General features: G+C 41.1%; 1 protein-coding gene across 5 annotated transcripts in view; it reads left to right on the forward strand.

Annotated features, from left to right (window-relative positions):
* LOC124619536 (probable ATP-dependent RNA helicase spindle-E) overlaps positions 1-22179 on the forward strand; it is a 265425-nt gene extending 243246 nt beyond the window's left edge. For all 5 annotated transcript variants that reach the window (XM_047146000.1, XM_047145997.1, XM_047146002.1 and 2 more), the window contains exons 25-26: positions 9929-10147; positions 21453-22179. In XM_047146000.1, the coding sequence (XP_047001956.1) occupies positions 9929-10147; positions 21453-21582 (349 nt within the window). In that variant the 3' untranslated portion in view covers positions 21583-22179. The remainder of the gene's footprint in view (positions 1-9928; positions 10148-21452) is intronic.
* Positions 22180-23216: the final 1037 nt, after the last annotated feature.

A 23216-nucleotide genomic window follows, 5' to 3' on the forward strand; every position in this document is an offset into this window, starting at 1 on the left:
AATGGAAAGTTATTGTAACATTCAGAGGTGTCTAGAAAAATTTCATCAGAAACTGTTATAGAAAATGCCATGTCTGCATTGACCATAAATTCACAGAAAAGCTCCAAAGCCATTAATGAAGAGAAGGAGACATTGCAGTAAGCACTCCAGAAATATTCAGCACAAGGTGAGGTAGGACACACAGGTAACCCTAGTCCAGGTAGAAACCCAAATACAGGATACATAGTGCAGGTAGATGCTTTAGGTGATATTGAGGTAGCACATGGCTTTGCTTGTTGCAAGCATGTCTGCAACAGCTGAAAGATTAAGGAAAACTGTGAAGGAGGTGTTATTAATCAGTAATATTATAGAGAGACTCATAGCTGATGCGAAGATGAAGCTTGCTGTTATCCCTGCAATGGCTGTGTATAACGCTGATCAGTCAGGTAATGTGTGTGTGGGGGGATGTGAAAATTGCACTTTTGCACTTTTTTTTAATGGTGAAAAATGAGTGTATTACTCATTCTAACACCTTTACATCTATCATGATTAAAAATTAAAAAAGAACTTTACTTGCAAAAATATTGTATTCTATATATCAGAATCTGGAGAAATACAAATGAGTAATTTTCAACATTTCATTCAAAGATTCTCACCAATTGCAAAAAAATAATTCTTTTCCTTTGTTGGAATCATGGCTTGGACATAACAACACATCTGGCTTTCAGAGGACAGCAGAAAGCCAACTGATATATCTTGGATTCCAAGAGTTTTGACAGTGAGAAGCATTTATCAGAAAATCGTTGGACAGTTAATTTTTGATAACTCTTTGTCATTTCAGATTTATCAGTAGAGCAGTGTTCTTAAACTTCAGTCATTTGTCCATTATCATTTTGTATTTCCACATTTTGCAAACTTGGTAAAGAATGCCTGGTACGTAGCAGAGTATGCAGGGCAGTGGCTAGGACCATTTCTTATCCCATCGGAATTCTGCTTAACAAAATTGGTAATTACTGTGAGGTGCATTACCTTTTCGTTCTTTAGGTGTGACTGGTCTAAGGAAAATGTTTGTTTTCATCACATAAAAGACATCCCCATTTTTGTTATGACTATAAGGAATAAGCAAAGAACTGTTTCTTTCTGAAGATGAGAAGACCTCAGTTATAGCTATCATAATTGGCTTACGTTTGGCAGCTAACTTATGTACCATCTAAAATGAATGACTCTTAAGATATGTTGGCTCACTAGTATCATATTTTTCAGAAAACTGCTCCTAAAGTTCGTGACATGCAAATTTGATGGGATCTGTAGATAATTAAAAATTAAGCATATTAATCATCATACATAGAGCCTGCAGGTGTTGTATTTTCAGAACTGAATTGCAGTTATGAAGCCTCAAAGAAAAATTGTAACTTGGTGATAACAATACGCTGGATACCATGGTTTTTTCTTTCTTTGAGTCACCTTTAGTAAGAATTACAGTGGTCCTTTATTGTCAATGCTGGACGTAATACGAAACCAAACTGGTTTTGTTCTGTCAGGCACAGTCATAATAAAACAAAAATAAATAAAGATACGCACATTTCCACTTGATAAACACACACAAAAAAAGCCTTACAAAAGATTCCACTGCAAACACTACACTTTCTTCTCATTTTAATCTTGCATAACACATTGTTGAACCAATTGGCCCTCCTCATAACTTAAGACACTTTTGAATGTGATTGGGCATACTTCTTACCACGTTGTCCAGATAAGCTTGTCAGATATTGTCCCATTCCTCCACAGTGATCTGTAATGTCTGGGACAGGTTAATTGAAAACCAGTCATTTTAGCATGGTCCACGCATTATCAATACAGTGAGATCTGGAGAAATAGAGGCCGTTCCATCCAACTGATTCTGTGCTCCACAAGGAAGATGTTCACAAGATTGTGACAATGGGGACATGCAAATGGTATCCATCAGCATGACTTCCCTCCACTCCAATATGTTCACCAAATGGAGGTACTTCACATCAGTCGTCTTCCCATGAATTGGCATAAGGTGTGCCCTGCACCAGATTTGACACCACCACAAAACATGACTGAACTGCCTTGATGATGGTGGCAGTCTACAATGCAGTTAGGGTGGAATTGTTGTCCTCATTGCCTCCACACACTAATAGCAGTATTTTCAGGGCTGGAGACTGATATGGGTGTCATCAGAAAAGTACATTGTGTTCCACTGTTGTCTAATCCACAAAGGCGGTTTTGTGCCCATGCGACACAGGTCCTCTGTAAACCCGATTTGGAGGAGGAGGTCTTCTGGCGCACAATCCCTGCTACTTGGTATCTTTTCTGTTGACACCTGCACTCGTATAGCTGTTTGGGACTATCACCACAGATATTTGGCATTGTGTTGTGGAGTTCTGCTTGTTGTTATAAACAGATATCGGTCCTGCACACCTGTTGTTTTTCTATTTCTTCTGCTGCTATTTATGTGAAGATCCTCAACTGATCCTGTTCCTGGAAACTAGTTCCAGATTGCAGAGACATCATTTTAACTCACAGCAACATTCGTTGTGACATCCACCTGTCTCATTCCCTGCTCCATTATACAGACTGTACAGAGCTTTGATTGTACATTATTGTTGTCCGAACCATCCTGAAGCAACACATCTCTCGCAATGAAACACAGCACAAGTACTGCAAGGTTTGCAGGTGAAATAGTTGCAATGGACTGCCCCATCATGGTAGAAATGTTGACTGTTTCCGCTATAATTAAATTGCAAGCAAACCAAGCTATTGATATGGCAATGTATTTCTGTATCTTTAGTATTAAAGTTTTGGCAATAAGCAACATCTATTTTAACCACTGTACATCTGCAACAGTTTAGCTGTTGATATGAACATTTTTGATGATCAGTGTTATATGTGAAAGCTTAGCTTTTTTTGAAGCTATACTGTATGTATATTAATTTAAACAATTAACTTTTCCTGTTTATGTGTTCACACTACTTAACAGTAATGTTACTATGACTGATGACATAATGTGTCCTACGCTCTGACTATTTGCTGTCATTGGCTGGTGAGATCACATGACATGAGCTCTAATTGCGTGACAAAATCACATCATGCCATGCAAACTGATTTCAGTGCTTTGGAAGCTATCATGCTGTATTTGGTGGAATTCATATTTATACTTTCATAATACAAAAATATACAGTGTACATGTTACCATTCGCAGGATTGATAAGTTTTACAGCTCGAGGCAACGTGTATTGTCACTTGAAATGGAAAAAAATGTACTTTTGCCTGGGGTATAGCATACTTTTACCTGGCAAATGTGTATTTTTAGCTGAGAAATCTAGGAATTCTGTCGTCTGCATGTACATAGTGGAGGTACATATCTATCAAATGCATGGTGAAGCATTCTTCTAAATATTTCTTCTACATGTTTCTCTCCATAACTAATTGTTTTGAGTTCATTATTGAGTTATGACAAATTCCTCTTTGTTTAGTTTTCTGAACATTCAGATCCATCTACTTGGTTTAGTTGGTCCTTGTGCTTTGGTAATCATTGTTACTACAACTACCTCATGGTCACTGATGCCAGTTTCAATGTGGACATCCTCAGAGTCGTCAGGTCTATTTGTTGCTATTAGATCCAGTGTATTTTCACCATGACTGGGCTTAGGAAGAATATGTTCTAGACAGTTCTCAGAGAAGAAAATTAGTAATGTTTCGAAGGATGATTGATCAAAGTCTCTTTCAATAATGACAGTATGATTGTGGGAATTGTGTATTGGTGAACTCAGGTTTTCTCTATAAGTGTCTGGTTATTCCTGGAGGTGAATCTTATAGTTGATAGAAGGCTCCAATTATAAGTTGATGCCCAGCTTTGATACTGAGACTTGCCCAGGCAATATTGCATGCAGTTTCAATTTGAGTTTCTTGCCTACTGCGTAAAATACATGACCTCCATTTACCATTAGTCTACCCTTTTATATACACATATCTAAAAACAAAGGTGATGTGACCTACCAAATGAAAGTGCTGGCAGGTCGACAGACACACAAACAAACACAAACATACACACAAAATTCAAGCTTTCGCAACAAACTGTTGCCTCATCAGGAAAGACGGAAGGAGAGGGAAAAGACAAAAGGATGTGGGTTTTAAGGGAGAGGGTAAGGAGTCATTCCAATCCCGGGAGCGGAAAGACTTACCTTAGGGGGAAAAAAGGACGGGTATACACTCGCGCACACACACACATATCCATCCACACATGTCTGCTTGTGTCTGTATATGTGTGGATGGATATGTGTGTGTGTGCGAGTGTATACCCGTCCTTTTTTCCCCCTAAGGTAAGTCTTTCCGCTCCCGGGATTGGAATGACTCCTTACCCTCTCCCTTAAAACCCACATCCTTTTGTCTTTTCCCTCTCCTTCCCTCTTTCCTGATGAGGCAACAGTTTGTTGCGAAAGCTTGAATTTTGTGTGTATGTTTGTGTTTGTTTGTGTGTCTGTCGACCTGCCAGCACTTTCATTTGGTAAGTCACATCACCTTTGTTTTTAGATATATATTTCCTACGTGGAATGTTTCCCTCTATTATAACCATATCTTTTATATACACATATATTTTTCTAAAAGCTTCCTTGCTTTCAATTTCAGATTGTAACCAGCTTTCAATACCCAGTATTATGTGAGCTCCACTGCTCTTCAGGAGTGCCTCAAATTCTGGCACATTGTTGTGAATCCTTCTGCAATGAATCAGTATGATTTTTATACTCTTGCTTGTGGGAGGCATTTCTTTAGATGTGACTCTGGCGTTTCAGGGTCCCATACAGCTATTGTTGTCTGGATTGGATGGAGAGCGACCTGATGTAAGAACCCCTTGTGTGCATCCCACACACAGTTACCTGGGTAGTGGCTTCTGATGTGTATGAAAATTGCATGAGCAGGGCTGGTATTCTCATTGCTCTTTGTTAGTTGCTGGAATGATCTAAGTATGGCCTTGGAACTCAGACAACATTCTTTGTTTGTTCCAGTGTGTGTCACTGTCTGCAGTTGCTTGCATCCTCTTCCTTCTGTGGCAGCCAGAATAGTCTGTTCAGCATATTGACTGAGGCCCCCGATGTCTGCACTGAGTACACCTGGTTTTCCTTTCCATACTTTGCTGCAATTTCCCTGAGGGTACCATTGTTCATTGTACGTTTGAACTGCTAACTATTAATAGACCCTACTCTTTTGTGTTTGGTTCTTCTCGACACAGGTACATCAGGTTTCCCACAAGTGAAGTTAGTCTCACTGGATCAGTTTCAGTGGAAGACAGTGCCTCAAACACATTGGTGCACAACAACATGAGGAAACATAAATTTCATTGAAAATCTGTGTTTTCTCATTTTGATATACACTAAAATTCAGGGTGAACGATTCTTTGAATGAAGATGCTACTGCTAAAATTGTATAAAGCGCATATGTTGTTTAAATCAGATGCATTTTTTGCAGCACTGTGTATGGTTTGGATGCAATCAACAAAGAAAACCTGCTTAAATTTGAGGTGAAGTTTTTGGACCTAATTTTTGAGGCAAATTTAATTGATGTGTGATTTTACTCTTTACTTGAAATACTGAAAGGTGGCTTATATACATAAATAAAAGTAAATAAATGTGCAAATTGGATTGATTTTGCACTTAGCTGGTTTTGTGACATTGTAACATTACTAAATCTCACAAAAATGACGTAATAATGAAGCACAACAAAGCAAGTCTTCCCCTTGGGGCAGCAAACAGTGCAACAATATTGACAGTCAGAAAGTGGGAGAAAGCCACCACAAGAAAGAACAAAATGTTAGGCAATGTTCAGAATCTACATCCAGGATCCAAAATAAGTATGCCTCCAAAACCCAAAAGGACAGATTCTACATAAAGAAGTACCACCAGAGAAATATGATGCTATGCGGTATGTCCATTAATGACCACTTTGACTCTTTAAGTATCCTTTTTCCAAAATGCACAATGTTTAAGGAATTAAACCTACAAATTAGAAGTCTTCGTGAGTGTTCACCTCAGGGATATGCATGTGCATTATGCATGAGTGAGCATGGGCTGGAAAAAGGATTGGAATGCACGGCTAGTACTTTAGATTTTTAAGTCATTAGTGACTTTTAGTAGGAAAATAGGGCAACCATAAAAATAACAGTGACAAAAATTAATCATGTAAAATGTATTGAATGAAACTTTGAATATTGTTTTTGTGAATTAACTGTCGGTAAAGGTGTTAACGTGTGTTTGTACTGTTGGTGTCAGTGAACTTTATAATGCTTCCTGAAAATATTGAGAGGCTAATGAATGAACTGAAATATCATCATAAAATGTACACTTGTGCTCAATGATTTCAGTGTCAACTTTAAAGCAAAGCAACACTCTGCCATTCTGGCCTCAGAAAGGTCACTCAGAACTGACTAACTGCGATGTCATCCTACGTCAGCGACATCATTGGATGGAGTATAGATGGATGTGGGGGCAGCACATTGCTCTCCTGGCTATTGCCAGCTTTCCTGACTGTGGAGCTGCTGCTTCTCATTTGAGGGGCTCCTCAATCGGCATCACAAGCCTTAGTGCATCCTGGTCCAGACCTCGCACCACGGAAACAAAACTCTGGTGGTACTGGGAATCAGATCTTGGTCTTCTTCATATTAGTCAAACATGCTGACCACAGAGCTATAGAGGTGGACTTCAGCAAAAGCCATTAGATCTCTTCAGAAAGTATGACTGCAGCTGTGCATAAGTTTCACCAGTGCATAAGTTTCACCAGTGCATAAGTTTCACCAGAAATAAATAACAGTAATCTTGTTGATAATGCTCTGCAGATTAATAGAATATAAAGTGATTGAAAAAGGAAAACCAGATTTCAGTTGTTTATTACAGACAAACTATGAAAGATAGAAACAAATTGCATGTCATTGGATAGAGGAAGGTTCCTAGTTTTATGTTAGCACTGACACCGTACACTCGGTGTGAGCACCGTGCATTGTTTGAAAAACATGGAACAGTAGTTTGTTTGATTCCACACATGAATCAACAGCTCCCTGTTCATTAAATTGACAGCCTCAACAATTCGGTTTCTCAGCTATTGAAGAGTTGATGCCATAGGTTGGACAAAGACTGTGTCTTTTATGTACTCCCACAGAGGAAAGCACAAGCTGTGCAGTGTGGTGACCTGGGAGACCAAAAACAATGAACAAGATCTTGTTGTTAACCTACTCCAATTTGGCATTGTGGGACAGTGTTAAGATAACGCTGCACCTCGATGCGGAAGTGAGGTAGAGTGCCAATGGGCATAAAAATTGAATCTTTGTGGTGCTAAGAAAGCGAATAATTTTGCAGCATGTCCCGGTATCACATTCCTGTCACAGTTCCCACCGCAAAAAGTAAAGGTCCGTAAACTGTGCAAACCAAAATGGCAAAAAACACATTTAGTTTCGATGAGCTTCTTTCCTGTTTGATGACAACACCAGTATTTTGTGACCCCCAAATTCTTACAGTATGGCAGTTTGCTTTACCCTGTATATGATATGTCAATTTGTCTGAAAAGATGAATTGTTCAGAAAAGTGTCATCTGCCATATCCTGCAGAATGGAAAATTCTTGCCTTCTGTTATGGTTGCCAGGATGCAATTGCTGCAGTAACTAGAACTCAATAGGCTTCATATGCAGGTGTAGTTTCAGTACACACCACACTGTTATTTGAGAAAGTTATGTTCCTGCCTCACCCATGTTATGGACGTCCGAGAGCTGCATGTGAATGCATCTCAGGTACACTCGACATTTTCATTAGACTTGTGTGGCTCTTCCCTTTGCATGTGCAACCAACTTCCAAGAATTTTGTATGCCAGTCATAAATCGCTTTTGCAGAGGCAGCTTGTTACTGAATCAGCACTGGCGGAATGCACATTGCACTTGAACACTGAATTGAATTCACATAAATTCCAATAAAGAAAATTATTTCTCTTGTATAGTTTCCATGTTGCTAGAAACAAACAACAGCATAGCTGTGTCAAAATTTTGATCCTTCTTCTATGCAGTGAAATGTGTAATGTGTTTCTAGCGTTTATAGTTTGTCTGTAATAAACAACTTAAATCTGTTGTCACCTGGTATTTAGTGAACACCATACAAGAGTATCCCAAAACTTGATTTAAAGCACTAGCTACTCTCATTGTATAAGTTCATATGAATGAAAAAAGGAAAGAAGAGGAACTGTGTTTATGTATTCACAAACTCTTGTAAGAGTAAAAGGTGCTATTTACAAGTTGAAAAACAAAATGTCGTATGGCATTGACGGTATACCAGATAGAATACTCAACGCAGAGCAGAAAACACAATTTCTGCCCTTGCATTCATTACTGAAATCTCATTTTCCACAGGACTATTCACTAGTAATCTCAAAAACTTAACAGTGGAACTTTTTTGAAATAAGAGGACAGCTATGAAATAACAAACTACAGATCATTGTCATTGTTATCCAGATTCGCAAAAATCATTGAAAATATAATTTATGAAAGACCATCAGATTTCCTGAATCAAAGTAAAATACTTTTCTTATTTAAAGATGGTTTTAAGAAAACAAATCCACTGAAACTTCAGTATTATTTTGACACAAGTTTTCAGTGCTGTGGCCTGTTTTCAGAAGGTCTTCAATGTCATATGTCGGTGATCATCTAGTCAGTAAGTTGTATTATTATGCAGCTTGGGGAATGGTCTGTGCCGGTTTAAGTCTTATCTGTCGGACAGATACCAGAGAGTGGAAGTATCTAACAGTGGTGGAACTTTTATCCCAACCTTCAGAAAAGTTAATTAAGGAGTATCCCTGTGTGCTGTATTATGCCCTTTGCTGTTCTTAGTATTTATAAATGATTTACTACTACAGTTAACTGCAGCAGGAAACCCAAAGAGGTAGGAAAATGGTTTTGCTGTAAGTTTTTGGTAGTAAATGGCTGGATGAGATTCAGTCACTTACATTTAGGAAAACATAGGCTTTCTGAAGACCCATGAGTTCTCAGCAGTTTTAAATAGTTCACAGGTATGAAACAGTGAACATAGAATATTTTTAGAGAGAAGTGTGCAGAAACACCTAAATTGTTCACCATTGTTTTAAAGAACTACTATTTATAACCTCTAAGAACCAAAATGCAGAGACACAATGCATACATCATTTCTATATAAAGGCCACAGACAGTGATTTATAAGTAAAATCAAAAAAAGTTAGCGTAAGAGGGAGAAACCAATGATAATTGACAATGATAACTGATTTTTCTTTAGAGCTTTGCCTCATAAGACTCGAGCAAATCTCAGGACTCATCAAAAAGGAAGTAAAAAACAGGCCCACAGTGAACACCTTCTAAAGCATTCATGAACTTAGGATACATCACCATTAAGTTAAGTATAATACATGAAATTGAGATGTAAGTTATTCTGTGACATAAAATAAAATAGTTTCAGGGATAGTGCAATGTGACTAGTGACAATGATGTATAATTTGGTGTGTAATTTTATTCTTAGTGATCTAAATACTCATCATAAATAAATACAACACAATATGATCAAAGGTAGCTTACAATATTTACTATAGTATAGAGATATAAGCTGTACAAACATGTCTCATAAAATAATATATGGCAAATCGTGTGTAGGTATTTGTTGTTATTAAACAGTGCGTACATGTGCTTATTGAAACAGAGTATACTGAATCAGTGTACACACTAAGGTGACATCCATGCATTGTATATTTTCTACAGATGTATAAATAAATAGTGTTATTCAGCTTGTCAGTAGTTTATAGAATTTTTGTGTTTGCAGTCTCATTTGAACTTTTTTTGGAAAGAATTTCTTTAAACTGAATTCTTAGTATGTTTTTGCTGAATCTTCTATTGTTTCATTCATCAATTACATTTATTTTGATTTTTCAGGCTCCTCAAAGTAAAAAGAAAAGATGTTCCAATGGTTGTGCCATTGTCACAGTTTGCTTGGAAGTTGGCACCAAAACACCTCCTCCTCAGTCCAGGAGATGCTCCTGGGGTAGATCGTATTATATTCAGACTTCACTGGGCAATAGAACTGCAAGAAGAAGACGAACAACACGTCTGGATGAAGCAGCATCTTGAGCAGCTACACTCTCTTGTTAAAATGTATGTCATAAAAAAGAATCAACTGCCAAATTTTAAGAGAAGATGCACAATATTATTTTCTATGTCATACGATCACCGAAGTTAAGTGCTGTCAGGTGTGGTTGGCACTATCCAGGCCGCCATGCGCTGTTGCCATTTTTCGGGGTGCACCCAGCCTCGTCATGCCAATTGAGGAGCTACTCGACCGAATAGTAGCGACTTCGGTCAAGAATACCATCATAATGACCGGTAGAGCGGTGTGCTGACCCCACGCCCTTCCTATCCGCATCCTCCACTGAGGATGACATGGCGGTCAGATGGTCCCGGTAGGCCACTCGTGGCCTGAAGACGGAAAGTGTGTCATACTTTCTCTGTCAGCCTGGAAAAATATTGTTAACTGTATTCATTAATCATATTTTAAGCAAGCTAGCTCTGTTAGTATTTTTCATTCATTTGAGCGTTAATGAGTTTAAAAATTAGATTATTCCCCGACCATTACGATCAACAATCCATAGTTAAATGTAAAGGAGACATTGGTTGCAAAGAACCTGAAAGAATCCTTCGGCAAATCAGTAAACTCCAATCCCCACAATTTCTTTATGTTCAAAATGTGTCTTACAATGGTCGGACAGTGCCAAATATGTTGCAACTTTTTCACTATACCTCTTCAGTTGTATTTATTTCCAGTGTTTGTAATTCACTTTCTTTCCCAAATAGGATTATTACTCCCACAACCTTGTGGTTGTATGGCTCTAAAATCTAATAATGTTTTGGAACCACTTTGTTCATTCCAAGAGTAGAAATTAATTTTTGAGTTACTCTTTTTAAGCATGAAAAATTATTTTCATTAGTGTGGTAATTACTACACTGCTGGTCTCCTACAATTATTTAAATTTGTTGCATACTTTTTTCACAATTTATTATATATATATAAAATCTCCCCCCTCCCCCTCAAATCATTTCTTGCTGTATGGTTTAGTTGTATGAGAATAGTCTTGTACTGTGGGAAATTGTGTGATAATTTATTTGGAGTGTATAGCATGTCTCTTTTTGCTGTCAGCAAACAGTGAATCATCAACAGAAAATTTTGTAATGTGGAAGACAATTTGTCTGATGTGGCGTGTTAAAAATATTTTATTGTTTATACCTAAAAACAAAGATGATGTGACTTACCAAACGAAAGCGCTGGCACGTCGATAGACACACAAACAAACACAAACATACACACAAAATTCAAGCTTTCGCAACAAACTGTTGCCTCATCAGGAAAGAGGGAAGGAGAGGGAAAGACGAAAGGATGTGGGTTTTAAGGGAGAGGATAAGAAGTCATTCCAATCCCGGGAGCGGAAAGACTTACCTTAGGGGGAAAAAAGGACAGGTATACACTCGCACACACACTCATATCCATCCGCACATACACAGACACAAGCAGACATTTGTAAAGACAAAGAGTTTGGGCAGAGATGTCAGTCGAGGTGGAAGTGCAGAGGCAAAGATGTTATTGAATGACAGGTGAGGTATGAGTGGCGGCAACTTGAAATTAGCGGAGATTGAGGCCTGGTGGATAACGGGAAGAGAGGATATATTGAAGAGCAAGTTCCCATCTCCGGAGTTCGGATAGGTTGGTGTTAGTGGGAAGTATCAAAATAACCCGGACGGTGTAAAACTGTGCCAAGATGTGCTGGCCATGCACCAGGGCATGTTTAGCCACAGGGTGATCCTCATTACCAACAAACACTGTCTGCCTGTGTCCATTCAAGCGAATGGACAGTTTGTTGCTGGTCATTCCCACATAGAATGCGTCACAGTGTAGGCAGGTCAGTTGGTAAATCACGTGGGTGCTTTCACACGTGGCTCTGCCTTTGATCGTGTACACCTTCCGGGTTACAGGACTGGAGTAGGTGGTGGTGGGAGGGTGCATGGGACAGGTTTTACACCGGGGGCGGTTACAAGGGTAGGAGCCAGAGGGTAGGGAAGGTGGTTTGGGGTTTTCATAGGGATGAACTAAGAGGTTACGAAGGTTAGGTGTACGGCGGAAAGACACTCGTGGTGGAGTGGGGAGGATTTCATGAAGGATGGATCTCATTTCAGGGCAGGATTTGAGGAAGTCGTATCCCTGCTGGAGAGCCACATTCAGAGTCTGATCCAGTCCCGGAAAGTATCCTGTCACAAGTGGGGCACTTTTGTGTTTCTTCTGTGGGAGGTTCTGGGTTTGAGAGGATGAGGAAGTGGCTCTGGTTATTTGCTTCTGTACCAGGTCGGGAGGGTAGTTGCGGGATGCGAAAGCTGTTGTCAGGTTGTTGGTGTAATGGTTCAGGAATTCCGGACTGGAGCAGATTCGTTTGCCACGAAGACCTAGGCTGTAGGGAAGGGACCGTTTGATGTGGAATGGGTGGCAGCTGTCATAATGGAGGTGCTGTTGCTTGTTGGTGGGTTTGATGTGGACGGATGTGTGAAGCTGGCCATTGGACAGGTGGAGGTCAACATCAAGGAAAGTGGCATGGGATTTGGAGTAGGACCAGGTGAATCTGATGGAACCAAAGGAGTTGAGGTTGGAGAGGAAAATCTGGAGTTCTTCTTCACTGTGAGTCCAGATCATGAAGATGTCATCAATAAATCTGTACCAAACTTTGGGTTGGCAGGCTTGGGTAACCAAGAAGGCATCCTCTAAGCGACCCATGAATAGGTTGGCGTACGATGGGGCCATCCTGGTACCCATGGCTGTTCCATTTAATTGTTGGTATGTCTGGCCTTCGAAAGTGAAGAAGTTGTGGGTCAGGATGAAGCTGGCTAAGGTAATGAGGAAAGAGGTTTTAGGTAGGGTGGCAGGTGATCGGCGTGAAAGGAAGTGCTCCATCGCAGCGAGGCCCTTGACGTGCGGGATATTTGTGTATAAGGAAGTGGCATCAATGGTTACAAGGATGGTTTCCGGGGGTAACGGATTGGGTAAGGATTCCAGGCGTTTGAGAAAGTGGTTGGTGTCTTTGATGAAGGATGGGAGACTGCATGTAATGGGTTGAAGGTGTTGAACTACGTAGGCAGAGCTACGTTCTGTGGGGGCTTGGTAACCAGCTACAATGGGACGGCCGGGATGATTGGGTTTGTGAATTTTAGGAAGAAGGTAGAAGGTAGGGGTGCGGGGTGTCGGTGGGGTCAGGAGGTTGATGGAGTCAGGTGAAAGGTTTTGTAGGGGGCCTAAGGTTCTGAGGATTCCTTGAAGCTCTGCCTGGACATCAGGAATGGGATTACCTTGGCAAACTTTGTATGTGGTGTTGTCTGAAAGCTGATGCAGTCCCTCAGCCACATACTCCCGACGATCAAGTACCAAGGTCGTGGAACCCTTGTCCGCCGGAAGGATGACGATGGACCAGTCAGCCTTCAGATCACGGATAGCCTGGGCTTCAGCAGTGGTGATGTTGGGAGTAGGATTAAGGTTTTTTAAGAAGGATTGAGAGGCAAGGCTGGCAGTCAGAAATTCCTGGAAGGTTTGGAGAGGGTGATTTTGAGGAAGAGGAGGTGGGTCCCGCTGTGACGGAGGACGGAACTGTTCTAGGCAGGGTTCAATTTGGATAGTGTCTTGGGGAGTTGGATCATTAGGAGTAGGATTAGGATCATTTTTCTTCGTGGCAAAGTGATACTTCCAGCAGAGAGTACGAGTGTAGGACAGTAAATCTTTGACAAGGGCTGTTTGGTTGAATCTGGGAGTGGGGCTGAAGGTGAGGCCTTTGGATAGGACAGAGGTTTCGGATTGGGAGAGAGGTTTGGAGGAAAGGTTAACTACCGAATTAGGGTGTTGTGGTTCTAGTTTGTGTTGATTGGAATTTTGAGGTTTTGGAGGGAGTGGAGCTGGAAGTGGGAGGTTGAGTAGATGGGAGAGACTGGGTTTGTGTGCAATGAGAGGAGGTTGAGGTTTGCTGGAAAGGTTGTGAAGGGTGAGTGAGTTGCCTTTCCGGAGGTGGGAAACCAGGAGATTGGATAGTTTTTTGAGGTGGAGGGTGGCATGCTGTTCTAATTTACGGTTGGCCTGTAGGAGGATGCTCTGAACAGCCGGTGTGGACGGGGGAGAGGAAAGATTAAGGACCTTTGTTAAGGATAGGAGTTGACGGGTGTGTTCATTGGCTGAGTTAATGTGTAGGTGAAGGATTAGGTGGGTGAGGGCAATGGATTGTTCAGTTTGGGACTGGTATAGGGACTGATGGAAGGAAGGGTTGCAGCCAGAGATGGGAACTTTAAGTGTGAGGCCTTTGGGGGTAATGCCAAATGTCAGACAAGCCTGAGAAAATAAAATATGCGAGCGTAATCTGGCTAGGGTGAAGGCATGTTTGCGGAGGGAATGTAAATAAAACTTAATGGGCTCGTTGTGGGGGTGTTGTGAGGGTGACATGGTATTAGAAGGTGGAAAATGTAACATGAGGTTGAAATGGAGATGAAAATAACTGGAGAAAAAAGGCGAAAAAGTGTTGGATAAAGCTGGGCTATGTTGATCCTGTGGTGAACTTGGGTTGGTAGACAACGATGTGCACAAAGGTTAGGTGGTTGTGTTGCCGCCAAAACACGTTAAAGGATGGAGAGATTCGGGAAAATTTCGAAAAAACGGCGTGTAAATGTATTAAGAAGAGTGGTTTTGTGGTGGCAGATTATGAAAATGAGGCTAACAATTGTCTGGCGAAGAAATAATGGCGTTAAAACCTGTGGGAAGCGGCTAAAAATTATCAGTGATGTAGGAAAAACGGAAATGGAAATAAAGCGAAAGTTATCTGACTTCCAGCCTTGCCTCTCAATCCTTCTTAAAAAACCTTAATCCTACTCCCAACATCACCACTGCTGAAGCCCAGGCTATCTGTGATCTGAAGGCTGACCGGTCCATCGTCATCCTTCCGGCGGACAAGGGTTCCACGACCGTGGTACTTGATCGTCGTGAGTATGTGGCTGAGGGACTGCGTTAGCTTTCAGACAACACCACATACAAAGTTTGCCAAGGTAACCCCATTCCTGATGTCCAGGCGGAGCTTCAAGGAATCCTCAGAACCTTAGGCCCCCTACAAAACCTTTCACCTGACTCCATCAACCTCCTGACCCCACCGACACCCCGCACCCCTACCTTCTACCTTCTTCCTAAAATTCATAAACCCAATCATCCCGGCCGCCCCATTGTAGCTGGTTACCAAGCCCCCACAGAACGTATCTCTGCCTACGTAGATCAACACCTTCAACCCATTACATGCAGTCTCCCATCCTTCATCAAAGACACCAACCACTTTCTCAAACGCCTGGAATCCTTACCCAATCTGTTACCCCCGGAAACCATCCTTGTAACCATTGATGCCACTTCCTTATACACAAATATTCCGCACGTCCAGGGCCTCGTTGCGATGGAGCACTTCCTTTCACGCCGATCACCTGCCACCCTACCTAAAACCTCTTTCCTCATTACCTTAGCCAGCTTCATCCTGACCCACAACTTCTTCACTTTTGAAGGCCAGACATACCAACAATTAGAGGGAACAGCCATGGGTACCAGGATGGCCCCCTCGTACGCAACCTATTCATGGGTCGCTTAGAGGATGCCTTCTTGGTTACCCAAGCCTGCCAACCCAAAGTTTGGTACAGATTTATTGATGACATCGTCGTGATCTGGACTCACAGTGATCTTCATGATCTGGACTCACAGTGAAGAACAACTCCAGATTTTCCTCTCCAACCTCAACTCCTTTGGTTCCATCAGATTCACTTGGTCCTACTCCAAATCCCATGCCACTTTCCTTGATGTTGACCTCCACCTGTCCAATGGCCAGCTTCACACATCCGTCCACATCAAACCCACCAACAAGCAACAGTACCTCCATTATGACAGCTGCCACCCATTCCACATCAAACGGTCCCTTCCCTACAGCCTAGGTCTTCGTGGCAAACGAATCTGCTCCAGTCCAGAATCCCTGAACCATTACACCAACAACCTGACAACAGTTTTCGCATCCCGCAACTACCCTCCCGACCTGGTACAGAAGCAAATAACCAGAGCCACTTCCTCATCCTCTCAAACCCAGAACCTCCCACAGAAGAAACACAAAAGTGCCCCACTTGTGACAGGATACTTTCCGGGACTGGATCAGACTCTGAATGTGGCTCTCCAGCAGGGATACGACTTCCTCAAATCCTGCCCTGAAATGAGATCCATCCTTCATGAAATCCTCCCCACTCCACCACGAGTGTCTTTCCGCCGTCCACCTAACCTTCGTAACCTCTTAGTTCATCCCTATGAAATCCCCAAACCACCTTCCCTACCCTCTGGCTCCTACCCTTGTAACCGCCCCCGGTGTAAAACCTGTCCCATGCACCCTCCCACCACCACCTACTCCAGTCCTGTAACCCGGAAGGTGTACACGATCAAAGGCAGAGCCACGTGTGAAAGCACCCACGTGATTTACCAACTGACCTGCCTACACTGTGACGCATTCTATGTGGGAATGACCAGCAACAAACTGTCCATTCGCATGAATGGACACAGGCAGACAGTGTTTGTTGGTAATGAGGATCACCATGTGGCTAAACATGCCTTGGTGCATGGCCAGCACATCTTGGCACAGTGTTACACCGTCCGGGTTATCTGGATACTTCCCACTAACACCAACCTATCCGAACTCCGGAGATGGGAACTTGCTCTTCAATATATCCTCTCGTCCCGTTATCCACCAGGCCTCAATCTCCGCTAATTTCAAGTTGCCGCCACTCATACCTCATCTGTCATTCAACATCTTTGCCTCTGCACTTCCACCTCGACTGACATCTCTGCCCAAAGTCTTTGCCTTTACAAATGTCTGCTTGCGTCTGTGTATGTGCGGATGGATATGAGTGTGTGTGCGAGTGTATACCTGTCCTTTTTTCCCCCTAGGGTAAGTCTTTCCGCTCCCGGGATTGGAATGACTCCTTACCCTCTCCCTTAAAACCCACATCCTTTCGTCTTTCTCTCTCCTTCCCTCTTTCCTGATGAGGCAACAGTTTGTTGCGAAAGCTTGAATTTTGTGTGTATGTTTGTGTTTGTTTGTGTGTCTATCGACGTGCCAGCGCTTTCGTTTGGTAAGTCACATCATCTTTGTTTTTAGGTATATTTTTCCCATGTGGAATGTTTCCCTCTAATAATTCATATCATGGATTTTATTGTTTTATGGATATGGTCCTAAAACATTTCAAAATTTTATGAATTCTCTTTTCTGGAAAATATTTGCAAGAAAACTATTATTTTGATGATGCACTTTGGGAGGATTGTGGAGTGCTTCATTTTTCGTTCTCTTGATGGCATTGTTGTAGTCTAAAAAAGTAAGGAGGATCTTCTTTTAAGTAATGTGAAAATTTACTCGTGGTAAAATGATGGTGATCTGCAAAAATACTTCCTTAGCATACAAGATAGTGCAAATATGGTCTCTCAGATCTCACTGACCTACCACAAAGCTACAAGCAGTGTTCCTGACAATAACTTGTTATCTTTGAGGAAGTAGAAATTTTAGGGTTCCCTGATACACACCTAACAGTTAAACACTTGACTGAGAGCCAGCATTTAGTCTGCAATAAGTCCATGAACCTGCATCATGAGCTGGATCCATTGCATGTTGACACACAGTGAAAGACTGAAGATGCAGTGTTGAAAATATATAAGCAAAAAAAGTCAATAGTTCAAGAATAAACACTAGATCACTTTCAGTTTCATCTAGCAGATATGATAAAGATGCCTTTCTCATCTAAAAAGATGTTTCGGAGTTTATTGAAATTTAGTTTTCTGCTTACAGTGTGTTTAAAAAAGGACGCTGGCTCAAACTCGCGTCCTTTCATCCCGATTTAGGTTTTCTATGACTTCCCTAAATCGCTTCAGGCAAATGCCAGGATGGTTCCTTTAAAAGAGTACCGCCGACTTCCTTACCCATAGTTTTCTAATTCCTAATCCGATGGGACCGATAACCTCTGCCCCCCCCCCCCCCCCAAATCAACCAACCAAAGAATGGATTGAATATTGCCACACAAAATGGTTCAAGTGGCTGTAAGCACTATGGGACTTAACATCCAAGGTCATCAGTCCTCCTAGACTTATAACTACTTATACCTAAATAACCTAAGGACATCACACACATCCATGCCTGAGGCAGGATTCGAACCTGCGACCGTAGCAGCAGCGCGGTTCTGGACTGAAGCGCCTAGAACCAATCGGCCACAGTGGCTGGCTTTGCCACACAGTATTATATGTTGATGGAACTAAGCCTAAAGTTAAGTGTAAGAAGTGAGAAACAGCAAAAGGTGTTCCAATTCATCCATGACAGCATTCTAATAAATTTGTCCAAATTACCTCAACTCTGGTATCTGGCTCCGCTGAAGCTGAATGCTTGCCAGATGAAATGGGCCGAGATGGGATAGTATTGTCACTGTCTGACCACCTGAATCTATCCGCCAATAGTGTTTCTTGAGGCTATTGTAAATATGGCTGCCCAGCAAATGGTTAGTCAGTTCTGTACTCACATGTGATACTGTTGGTTACTATGTCAGGCAACTCAGGCAACTGTAGCCACACTAGCTACAGTTGTCTGAGACTGCAGTTGTGTGTGTGTGTGTGTGTGTGTGTGTGTGTGTGTGTTGTCTATTTTTGACAAAAGCCTTTTGGGCTGAAAGCTTTATTTGTGACAGTCTTTTTGTTGTGCCTATCTATGACTCAGCATTTCCACTATATGGTGAGTAGAAACTTTCCTTTTCATAATATTGTTTGAAGTTGTGCCATAAATTTATTTGCTACTCAGTCTGACTCAGTACCTCTTCATGACTTTCTGATCTTCTGCTCTAATCTTCAGCACTATTCTGCAGCACCACGTTATACAACTGGTATTCTCTTCTTATCTGTACTATTTATTATCTGTGTTTCACTTCTGTGCAAGGCTACATTCCAGACACACTTCATTGCAGAGTGAGCAATCCTTAGTTTTCGAATAAAATACTCCAGAAATTTTTATGCTATTTTATTACTCTCTTTTTTTTTATCCACACTATATTAGTCGACTGCCTCTAAATGCGAAAATTTATCGACTTGTTCTGTGACTTCATTTTTAATTTTTACTTTATTGATTTTGATGTGTTGGTGAAACATTTTTTTTAAAATCTACTTGTGATTAAATTTTAGGCCTGCTTTCAGAATTTCTTGAGGTTGTTGATTTATTGTTCAGGTTTATCTGCACAAGAGATGCAGTAGAATGTCATCATCTAAATTATTCATATGCCCTTAACCCACATGTCATTTTCATGTTCCCTCTTTAGGAGCCTGAAAAGCTTTCTCTGTGACTGCTAAGAGTAGTTTTGGTGACATGGAATATCCTTGTGCGACTCCTTTCTCAATCCTGAGTTAGTCACTACCCTGATAAAGTCTAATGAAAGCTTCAGCATTGATATATGTATTCCTCCTTGACTATCGTAGGTTGATTCATTTCCCCCCTCATTTATACCTGTACAGTCTTCAGTAGTTCAAACTTTCTTCATGATGAGTCTGTTTCATTCTATTTTGTATATATTTTTACTCTGGGAATTATGAATCTAAGCTCAGTTTCATTTTATCCCTATCTTGTACTTGGAAAGTCCATATTCTATGTGCTTGCTTCTGTATGTGGTTGTGCCATACATGTTTTTGTTCTTGGCAAATACTATTAACGTATTACCAGCCATTGGTATTACAATACACACAGTTTCCCCACTGAAAAATGATTCTTTAGATTTTCCTTTGAAATAACCCTATTACAAGGGGCGCTCAAATAGAAACGAGCCATAGTCTGGAATGTGCAAATCAGTGACAGGAGGGTAATATCGTGGCATGTGTAACAAGGTGTGGCTCCAACCAGAGCCTGGAAGTTTACAGCCCGTCGCTAGAGGGCACACGTACACGTCACATGACTATACAGAGCTAGCAGCAGCATACATCAGTCATCCACTGCTGCTAGTCGCATTGCAAACCGTGACATGGAGGGGTCAAAAGAAGAGAAAAGAGGTGTTGTTCGTGTTCTGACAGCAGAAGGAGTAGGAGGAACGTAAAATCATCGACTAATGTCACAAGTGAATGGCAAACACTGCATGTCCCTTGTTAGGATCAAGGTGTGGCACAAGCGTATCAGGGAAGGACGGGTGTCATTAGCCGATGGTGCATGGTGTGGAGCACTACACTGCATTACCAATGACATTGTCCAGCTGGTGGATACACTCATTACCCAGGACCACCAAGTGACAGTGAAAGCCATAGCTGCTGTGGTTGGATTGAGCATCAGAAGTGTTAACACCATCATGAAGGATGACTGCACATGCACAAAGTAAGTGCCCAGTGGGTGCCCCACAGTCTTCAGTCACACCCTGGAAGCATGTCGAATGGCCCATTGTCTTGCTAATCTGCAGCATTTTGTTCAGGAAGGTAATGCATTCCTGGCATGAGTGGTGGTTGGAGAGGAGTCATGTTGTCATCACTTTGAATCAGAATCAAAATGACAGTCTCCAGTGGAAGCATCCAGGGTCACCACTACCCAAAAAAGCCAAGGCCATCCACATGAGTGCAGGAAAGGTTATGCTGACATTATTCTTTGACCAAGATGGCCACCTTCTGATTCACTTCCTGCAGCACGGGACAACAGTGAATGCCCAGTGTTACTCGCCAACCTTGACCACCCTTTGCCAAGCGATCAAAACAAAACAACCAGGCATTCTCAAATGTGGGGTGATTCTGCTCCATGACAATGCAAAGCCTTGTATGGCCAACACAGCTGCGGCACTCCTCCAGAAATTCAAAAGGGAGGTTCTCGGCCACCCTCCCTGTGATTATGCGATTTTTAGTCCCCTTAAAAAGGCTCTGAGGGGCAAAAGATTCAGCTCGAATGACGACGTCTAGCTGTAGGTGCAGAACTGGTTAACATCGCAGCCCCAGGAATTTTATGAGACAGCCATTCACCACCTTGTGTCACAGTGGGACAAGTGTCTTAACAGCCAGGGTCATTACTTCTAACATACGGGTAATGGTTTCTGCAATTATGCCTCTGGTTCATTTCCTTTTGAATGCCTCTTATATCAATATACAGTGAAAAGAACAGGTGGTCATATTGTGTGTGTGTGTGTGTGTGTGTGTGTGTGTGTGTGTGTGTGTGTGTGTGTGGGGAGGGGGAGAGAGAGAGAGAGAGAGAGAGAGAGAGAGAGAGCCCTTCTTCTGAGAAAGGCCATCGTCCAAAAGCTTGTAAGTTTCTAGTATTCTTTTCATATTGTTATTATTCCATCCTGGATGTTCAATTATGTGGGAAATTATTTTATGTATTTATTTTTTCAGGCCTCATCTGAAAAAAATAATTCAGTGTAAACTGTGTGATGTGGAAGTGAATGGGACATCTTCTCTGAAGATTCACTTGGAAACTGAATTGCATAAAGGGAAGGAGTCAACTTTTACACACTACTGTTAGTGTGTAGTATCAAAAGCCTCTTTATATTAGATAATGTCTTTTTTTGGATAGACTACATGTTCCTGTTGGAAGGTTGTTGTGATGTAATATTTGTATTTTGGGACAATGTTGGGACTTGAATCTACTAGTTTTTATACAAAGAAGAATTTTTTATTTTATTTTGACGAAAGAGTGATTTGAAAGGAAAATGAAACAAAACTTTTGTACCATAATAAGTTTCTATATGGACAGTAAGTTTCATATAGTGTATGTAAAAGAAATGTGCCCAGAACTCAAGAATTTGTGTACAGATTTTTGCATTGTTTCACTTTATTATATTTATGTTGCACATTATTTTTCTGTGAAGGGAACAGGAATCATTTGTATTTTTCTCTTCATCTCACTTTATCTTAACTATTATTCCAAAGCTATTTCCAGTGTTTATATCAATCTTCAGTACTTAAATTATGTGCAGTAATTTGTTAGTTACAGTTTATTCATCAGTATTATAACAAAGACAATTGTAATTGTGAAACTCCTAGTTTGTGCAACTCTGTGAACAAGTGATTGTGATCTGTGTCATTGTTATTTGTAAATATTAAAATTGTATTGTAAGTATTTTGTTCGTAATATGTGTCATTGAATTTATAGTTACCTGAATTTCATTGGTGCAAATTAATTGGCACTTTTTGTGTAAAGCCTTTTTTTTGGGGGGGGGGGGGGGGCATTTGCAGGGAAGCTGCTGAGAAAAAGCATTGTGGATGAGAGTCCATAGATGAAGGGAAGGCTGTGCCAGATATGGAGCTGATGAGGCAGAACATAGAATGAGATCAAAGACAGAGATTGGAGTAATACCTGGAACTATAGTAGTGTGCACAAAAGGTGAAGAATAATTCAGGGAGAGGAAGAGAATACATTTTGACATTACCAGTTTCTGCTCTATTTCTCTTCCTCTCTTAGTGACTGTGCTGTTGTGCATGTCCAGACAATATGTTTCCATGTGTTGTTGCTATTGTGATAAGACTGAGACCTGGAGGATTACAGTACAAAAGGTGTGATAGGGGGATAGTTTCCAGCTACACAAATCAGACAAGCTGGTGGGTAGGACACATAGCTACAAGTTGGGAAGCAACCATCACTAGGTAGCCAATCTTGCCCTTATGGAAAGGTATAACTGCCATTTGACTGTATGACATGCTTTATTACACAATCTAGATTTCGGTCTTAGGCCATTTTCAAGTGTTATAAATGTAAAAAAATTATCTGAGTTGTGTGGAACGCAAGTCATCGTTAAAATATATATTGTCAGTTATATAACTCTGATGTTTTAAATTTTATAACCAAAGATATATATTTTAAAGATGATTTGTGTTCCACACAACTCGTATGATATTTGACATTTGTAACACTTGAAAATGGCCCAATGATGAAATCTAGAGCATGTATTAAAGTTTATCATACAGTCAAATGGTAATTATATCTTTCCATTAGTTTTTGTGATTGGGGCTCCAGGAAAAATCATCAATCTTGCCCTTGTCGACAGTTTAGCAATGACCATTCATATGGGGGACAGCCATCTAGAGTAGATACTGTAACTGCTGTAGCAATGTTACAGTGAGTAGAGCTACCACCAATGGCCTGGGATATACTGGGGG

This window comes from Schistocerca americana, chromosome 6, assembly GCF_021461395.2.
Source record: "Schistocerca americana isolate TAMUIC-IGC-003095 chromosome 6, iqSchAmer2.1, whole genome shotgun sequence".
NCBI classification, from domain to species: Eukaryota; Metazoa; Arthropoda; class Insecta; order Orthoptera; family Acrididae; genus Schistocerca; species Schistocerca americana.